This window comes from Takifugu flavidus, unplaced genomic scaffold (assembly GCF_003711565.1).
Source record: "Takifugu flavidus isolate HTHZ2018 unplaced genomic scaffold, ASM371156v2 ctg339, whole genome shotgun sequence".
In the NCBI taxonomy this organism is placed as follows: domain Eukaryota; kingdom Metazoa; phylum Chordata; class Actinopteri; order Tetraodontiformes; family Tetraodontidae; genus Takifugu; species Takifugu flavidus.
The window spans coordinates 27,465-35,606 of NW_026621966.1; the positions used below are offsets into that span (position 1 = coordinate 27,465).

General features: G+C 43.6%; 1 protein-coding gene across 1 annotated transcript; it reads left to right on the forward strand.

Moving 5' to 3' along the window:
• The first annotated feature begins 3,914 nt into the window (after positions 1–3,914).
• On the forward strand, positions 3,915–6,163 carry LOC130520294 (immunoglobulin lambda-1 light chain-like). Its single transcript, XM_057024009.1, has 4 exons — positions 3,915–3,969; positions 4,062–4,387; positions 4,985–5,018; positions 5,648–6,163. Exons 1-4 carry the CDS (start codon positions 3,930–3,932, stop codon positions 5,965–5,967), a joined length of 720 nt encoding a protein of 239 aa, XP_056879989.1. The 5' UTR covers positions 3,915–3,929; the 3' UTR covers positions 5,968–6,163.
• The last annotated feature ends 1,979 nt before the right edge of the window (positions 6,164–8,142 follow it).

Sequence of the window (8,142 nt, forward strand, 5' to 3'; positions counted from 1 at the left end):
AAACGCCACAACTCACAGGTGGATTGCTGAGTTAGCAGACTTTAACTTTTCCATCAAGTACAGGCCGGGGAAAGCGAATGGAGACGCTGATGGCTTATCACGTATGCCGCAGGACATGGAGCAGTACATGGAAACCTGCTCACAGGAAATGGAGCCAGAGGTAATCACAACAGTCACGCAGACACTCCAACTAGATTTTTATGAGCGTGAGCCCTGGATGTGTCCAGCCACAATCGCTGCAGCAGGTACTGATGTAGAATGTGAACGAGTAGCATCACCAGTGAAAGAGATCAGCATGAGACACTAAAAAAAGCACAAGAAGAGGACCCTGTCATTGGAAAGGTGAGAGAGTTCGTCATCAAAGGACAGTGGCCACATCTGAGAGACAGGCGAGACGGCATTTCCGTTCTCATAAGAGAGAAGACCAAACTGTATGTTAACAAAGATGGTATCCTGTACAGAAAATCGGTGACCAGAAATCAACTAGTGTTGCCCAAAGTATTCCATCCACTGATTTACAAAGAGTTGCATTAGGAGATGGGACACCTCGGAGTTGAGCGAACACTGAGTCTGATCTGTGATCGATTTTACTGGCCTCACATGCAGAGAGACGTGGACCATTATGTGAACAAAGTGTGTAGCTGCTTGAAACGAAAACGCCCAAACAAGCCAACCAGAGCACCGCTGGTTAGCATAGTGACCACATACCCATTTGAAATGGTGTCAATTGACTACCTGCATCTGGAGAGCTGTAAGGGAGGGTATGAGTATATTTTGGTGGTAGTAGACCATTTCACTCGCTTTGCCCAGGCGTATGCTTGCACCAACAGGTCAGCAAAGACAGTGGCTGAGAAGATCTTTGGAGACTTTGTACTCAAGTTTGGCTTTCCTTCGAAGCTGCACCATGATCAAGGTAGGGAGTTTGAGAATAAGCTGTTCTCTAAGCTCGAAGAATACAGTGGCATTCAAGGCTCCCACACAACACCTTACCATGCAGCAGGAAACGGTCAGGCTGAGAGATTGAATAGAACACTGCTGTCCATGCTAAGAAATCTGACAGACGAAGCGAAGGCAGATTGGAAGAGCTCCTTAGCCAAAGTGGTGCACGCATACAACTGTACACGCAGTGAAGCGACAGGATACGCTCCATACTACCTTCTGTATGGGAGAAACCCCCGACTACCTGTTGACATCATGTTCAGTCTGACTCCAAGGGACCAGAGCGCATCTCACAGTGACTATGGCAGCAAATGGAGAAGTCGGATGCAAGAGGCATACAGAATAGCATCAAAGACCGCTCAGAGTCACCAAAGTAGAGCAAAGAAGTTGTATGACAAGAAAACACATGGAGTTGAGCTTCAGCCAGGGTGTCGAGTGCTGGTGAGAAACGTCAGGGACAGAGGAGGACCAGGAAAACTCAGATCTTACTGGGAGGAAAAAGTTCATATTGTGATCGAGAGAAAGCACAAAGATAGTCCTGTGTATGTTGTGAGACCAGAGACTAGAGTTCTTCACAGGAACTTGTTATTGCCCTCTGACTTCCTGCCCATGGAAGAAGACAAGTTTGAAAGAAGAAAGGCAAAGACAAAGTCCAACACAGTCAAAAGAAGACGACGTCAGGAAGTGCAGAAAGACGGAGAGTCTGAGAGCAGTTCAGATGATGAAAACAACTGGAGATTTATCACCACACATCCAAGAGAGCCGTTTGACTGCGTCAGGAGTCAGCTGAGAGCTAGTGCTGAGGAATTCCAGCCCCAAGCAGCTGAGAGACAACCGGAACAAGACGACGGAGGTGAACAGCTGGACAGAGAGGATGACATTAAAATGGAGTCAGAGGTGGAGGACAGTGGAGATGCAGAGGCTGAGCAGGTTGAGTCTTCTGATGAAGCAGACGAGATGAACTGAAGAGAGGGTGTCAGCTGATGAAGAGGACGAGAGGGACCCTGAGTTGCAGCCAGCTCCCACAAGAAAATATCCTTTACGACACAGACAGCCACCTAAGACACTCACAAAACATTAGGTCAACCATCGGTCACACGTAGGGATGAATGATGTTGTTGTAAAAGTTTGATGTGCAGGTGTGAAGACAAGTTCATAGTCACATGTTGAGTTCATTGTTGTGACAAAGTAGTTGATTCACTTTAAGTTCATGAGATTAGTACCAGGAAGTAGATCACAAACATATAAGGACACTGAGAAGTAGGTTATGCCTACAGTGTAAATGTGGGTTTAAATGGGTTATGGCAGAAGTGTGGTTATTACCTTTCAGTCAAAGATTCAGATCCTACACAAATGGTGGAGTAGCATTTCAGGTGTCACCTGGCCAGTGATGTCTGTTGCTTCCTCATGGCATGAAGAGGGAGATGCATGTCATGTTATGAACTGTTGCTATACAGAAGGTATCGTCTACAGACTGACTCCCAATAATCTGCCTCCAGAACTCATCAGTTGATGACTACGAACCCTGGGAAACTCGGAATGTCGAGACGACATTTATATTGGAGGGGAGAGTGTGGGACCAGAATGCCTGGCATGTATAGGGACATGGACCATTCTCATATTTAATTTATTTAACTTTTGTTATTTTGCATGTAATCCTGTTCAGTAATTAAAAAGAAATATTCATGTACGAGAGCATATGTAATGTTTAGTGTGTTGCTGGTGGTTAAAATGAGTGAGGCTCACGCAGGCATTTTTGGGGCTGCTTAGGTGCTTCAGAGAAAAAAAGAGAGCGCTCAGATTGTAAAAGAGACCGGGGTGAAGCATGAGACAGGACGGTAGGCTCCATGTTGTGTTCCTGTGTTGACCGCTGGATTAAAGTTGTAAAAGAACCCACCCATGCACGCCTGGACAGTCAGTTATTGTATCCAAGTGTGCAACACTCCATGTCAGTCGGTGTCTGACTGAACTTTACTGGCTCCAGCCAACACCAGTACTGATCCAGTTACAGGCCCGTCCATCATGTCTCTGAGCACTTTGGACTGTACTGGACACTTCAGTTATGTTGTAGTTCTGGAATATGACAGCACCACAAGATAGTGGGTTTCTGCTCGCTTGACGTTTTATTTAGCTGAAATCCTTGTACTTAAATATAAATATTTCTAAAGATTCAGCTTCAGTGATTTTAACTTATTCACAATTCACAAAACCTGCCCTTCAATGATTGACAGATCAAAGATCAGAACCTCTGATTGGACTCTCAACAATATCCAGATTAAACCAGTTCTGTCCCAGTCTAATCTGGAGAAACAGATTCAGATCAATATTTATTTCTTTAACAAAAGTTTCAGTCAAGTAGCTTCACGGGATCCCAGAGGCTGATCACTGAGTCAACAGTGGCAGGTCAAAAGGTTCTTTAAAATGGAAGAAATCTTGAGCAGGACCAAGATGATATGGTGGGGATGGGCTCCATTTGATGAGAAAAGGGTAAGAAGGAAAGAGTAGAGGAGGAAAAGCAAGGTAGAAAGAAGAAGAAAAGAAGAACAAACATACGATCAACGCCTTATATTTTTATGATCAAATGATTACATGTGTAAACATATGAAACAAACAGAGACATTTTGTCCATGAAGGATGTTGTTCTGTTCAAGTCCACCAGAGAGGAGCACTGCATCACCATAGAAACAGAGAAAGCAGCTCCTTCAGATGTGACCTGACTCAGCTCCTCCATCAGCAGGAAGCACCTGCAGCTCTGATGGTCTTTATTTAACTTCATGTAAATGAAACGTTGGAGCTCCAATCTGCTCTTTTCCACATCACACAGGAGAAAAGCTGCAGATTGAAGAGAAGCTCCTCCTCCTGTCAGTCCCTCTCAGCTCCAGTGGGCTATTAAATTGCTCCTCCAGCACCTCCTCTCCTCATCCTCCAAAGCCTGAATCTGTCAGCAGTAAAGTCACTTTCCAGGTTGATCGTCAGCACACAGTGGCAACATGCTGGAGAGCCTCTGCACTCTCATCACTGCTCTAACATGTGAGGAGGCTGACTTACTGCAGCTCTGAGCTCATGCTGGATTCATCAGTCTGTGTCTTTCTCTTGACTTCATGTCCTCTTGTTGTTTCCAGGTGTGAGTGCTGTGACGGTGCTGACACAGAAGCCCACTGTTGTGTCTCTGAGCAGAGGAGAGTCAGTCACCATGGACTGTAACCTGGGAACTGTTACTAACAGGGCTGCTTTCTGGTATAAACAGGTTCCAGGAGGAGTTCCTCAGTTTGTACTCAGCTGGTATCACGGCTGGAGTTCTGTCACATATGGTTCTGGTTTCTCATCTCCAAGATTCACTTCTACTCATCAATCAACATCAGATTATCGTTTGATGATCAATAATCTGGAGGAGGGAGACTCAGCAGTCTATTACTGTCAAGCATGGGACGGCTCTGCTAACGAGTTCGTATCACAGTGATTCAGACTGTGACAAAAACCTCCTCACTCAATACTTCTGCTTTTTAGTGTCTGATACATCAGCTCATGTTCAGTCTCACTAAATTACAAATCAACTCATGTTCACACTCAGTTTCTCAGAGAAACTTTCAGATTGTTGGAAACTTTCTGCTGTTTCATCACTGAAAATAACAAGAACCAAAACCAACTCCCTCACTCATCCTTCATCCTCCATCATCACCATTAAAATACACCTTTAAGTCATCAAAACGACTTCATGGGGAATATGATGAAGAGTTTGTTGATTAAAGTTCTAACAGAGAATCTGTTGTGATGATGATGATGATGATAATGATGATGATGGTGATGATGATGATGCTGTTGATGATGATGGTGATAATAATAATAATGATGATGATGGTGATGATGATGATGGTGATGATGATGATGATGATGTGATGATGATGATGATGATTGATGATGATGATGATGATGATGATGATGATGGTGTCACCAGTGAAGGCTGTTCTCATGTCTCAGTGTCTCCACTCATCAGTGACTCTCAGCAGGTTTTTGTACAGCTGTGTGTACAAACTGAATCACTGTGGTATTCGGACCAGGAACCAAGCTGATTGTCACCAGTAAGTACTTTTACACTCAGCAGAAACAACAAAGATTTGATGCTTTTGATACAAACTAGAAGCTTTTTCATAGAAATGTGGAGTGTGGAAATGATTTGAAATATTCTTCTGTTAGTCTTTGACCTGCTTTGATACTTTATCTGTCAGCTAAAGGAACATCTCCAAAGATTACATCATTTCAATCAGTTTCTCACCAAATATTGTTGAGTTTTCTTCATTTTCACCTGTTTTTAATAACTGCAGAACAGATTTTCTACCTAAACGTATTTTAAATTGACTTTGGTTTCTTGGCTCGTGTTTGATGGAAGTGAGTGAAAAAGGTTTTAGAAAATTCATCCAAATTTATTCAGCTGAAATTCTCATTTTAAATATATAACTTTATATTTTTGTATCATTTGTTGGTCATAATTTTACTTTGGTCAAATATTGAATTGATGCTGTTTATGTTCAAAATGACTCTGAAATGGTGTAAAATATCTGGTTTAGTGAGATTTTCCTCATATTGTTGCTGAAGATTGAAGGTTTTATTTGCTCAGTGTGTTTGTGATGTTTTCAACCAAACTCCTAAATTCATTAGTTCCTGTTGAACTTTGTGTGAGTGTGTGAATTTCTTCTTCATGTATCTTCAGGCTCCAGCCTCCCTCCTCCTGTCCTGACAGTCTTCCCTCCGTCCAGAGCTGAGCTCCAGTCCAACAAAGCCACTCTGGTCTGTCTGTCCAGACTCTCTGCACCTTTTGCAGAGGTGAGCTGGTTGCTTGGTGACACTTCAGTGAGCAGCGGGATCTCCACCAGCACTCCTGTCCAACAAGCAGACCAGACTTTCCAAATCAGCAGCCATCTGTCCATCCTGACGTCAGACTGGGACGCGCAGAAGGTTTACACCTGTAAAGTGTCTGTGGGCTCCCAGACTGCAGAGAAAAGCATCAAGAAGTCCGAGTGTGAAGAATAGTGGAGGAGCAGCAGCACCATTTCACATCTGCTTCTTTAGTCTTTGTGCTGCATCAGCAGCTTCACATGTCAGAGGAGACCAGTCTGCATGCTTGGAATCAATGTTGTCACGCTGAGCTGCTGCTCTTGGAGCAGCTTTGCAGCTGCTCTGTTTTTACAATCTTTCAATAAAAACTCATCAAGTTGAAGAAAAAGAACTCTTTCTGTTTATTTGGACTCTTCCAAATGTTGTTTTCAACAATAATCAATAAAAGTTCAGTGATTTTAGTGTCTTGTCTCAGACAACAGAAAATCAGATCTATAATAAAGTGAAACTGAGTTTTCATGCTTCATCTGTGAAGCGTGGCCTCTGGACGCCTCAGTACTTTCCCAGGATGCACCTGCAGGCCTCCTCACTCATTTATAGCTGCATCTAAATGGAGCTCAAATGTCAGCTGTGTAAAAACAGAGGGAACCGTCTCATTAAATGAACTGAACTTTAAACTGTTTAAATGAAAAAATGCTTTTCCACTATTTCAGTCTTGCAGAATGTGGAACTAAGAAAATGCTGCATCTGGATCTTAATGCCAGACCAACACCCTCACTGGTTCCTGCAGCCTCTCATCAGTCATACTGAGTCTGTGTTTGAGCCTCCACAGATGGATCTGACCTGGGTTTGTGTCACATGGTGGCTGCTGCAGGTCATTTATCAGCCCATGTTGTCTCCTCTCACTTCAGACACAAACAGCTGCCCAATCTTTCAGCAACAGTTCCAAGTTCCTGGCTGACCTCCTGGACATTGTCCACGTTGTTCTTTCCAAAAGTGCTTCAGCCCACCTCTGTGGAGGCTCAAACCCTCAGCACCTTCCCTTCTCAGGAGTCAACAATCTCCAACAAACTTCTGATTTTGGGATCCTCTGGAATCTTTGCAGTCTATCTTGTGTGTCTGCAGATGTTTCATGTGAGTGATTTTAATGTTTTTGTGTGTCTGACCCCCACGTGACCCTGCTCAGGAATAAAGTGGGAGATGATGTTGGATGAATTTGGAATGAAGTGTTGAGTTGTGCTTTTAATGTCCTCTTGGGAAATCTCTATTGAAAAAGAGTTGTTTGATTTTAATGGGAACAACCTGATTCAATGAAATGAAAAAAAAACAATTTGGAAATAATTTGGCAGCAGTAATTAGAATAGATTAGATTAGATTCAACTTTATTGTTATTGCACATGAACAGTTACAGAGCATCAAAATGCAGTTTAGCATTTAACCAGAAGTGCAAAAAGAGCAGATATAATAATAAGTAATGAATATATTATGTGCAGTTTGTAATGTTACAGTAGTTTACAAGGATTTACAGATTGTCATAAGAACATATTTTACAGATGGGTTCGTATATTAAATGCCTTTGACTATAAGTGTAGTAACTCTTGACATGAAGCTAGAAGAAATGTGCAAATGATAAATTAGCAATGTACAGATGTTTAGTTTAACTAAAGTGCATAAATGTGCTTCAATAAGTTTCAGCATTAGCTCTGTTGGATACTAAGCTGCTGCTACTAAGTGTGTTATTGTGTAAATGTAGTGTCGTGAGATGTGAAGTGGGGGTCAGCTGGAGTTCAGCAAGGACACAGCTCTGGAGAAGAAGCTGTTCCTCAGTCTGCTGGTTCTTGTCCTGAGGGTTCTGAAGCACCTACCTGAGGGCAGGAGGGAAAACAGTCTATGGGAGGGGTGGGAGGAGTCCTTAAGGATGCTGCGTGCTCGATGCAGGCAGCGCTTCTTCTGGACATCCTCAATGGCTGGAAGTGGGGTCCCTGTGATGTGATGGGCAGCTGTCACCACCCGCTGCAGAGCCTCATGCTCAGCGATAGTGCAGCTTCCATATCAGACTGTCACACAGCGATAAAAGTTCACCAGGACGGCTGAAGACAGGTGGTTCTTCCTCAGTGTCTTCATGAAGACGAGAAGCTGGTGAGCTTTCTTGATCAGGCTGGAGGTATTTGTAGTCCAGGACAGGTCCTCCAAGATGTGGGTCCCCAGGAACTTGAAGCTGGAGACACGCTCGACGGCCATCCCATTGATGTGGATGGGATCATGTGTGCCTCCCCTCCTTCACCTTCCAGTAAGATCAGTATCCTCCTTGGTCTTGCTGGTGTTGAGGAGCAGGTTATTGTCGGTGCACCATGTGGTCAGGTGCTGCTC

Excerpts from the sequence above, each read along its gene's own strand:
- LOC130520294 (XM_057024009.1), top strand. The coding sequence starts at position 3,930 with ATGCTGGAGAGCCTCTGCACTCTCATCACTGCTCTAACAT. Across the intron at positions 3,970-4,061 it reads TCTCATCACTGCTCTAACAT|GTGTGAGTGCTGTGACGGTG; the intron begins GTGAGGAGGCTG and ends TGTTGTTTCCAG. Across the intron at positions 5,019-5,647 it reads AACCAAGCTGATTGTCACCA|GCTCCAGCCTCCCTCCTCCT; the intron begins GTAAGTACTTTT and ends ATGTATCTTCAG.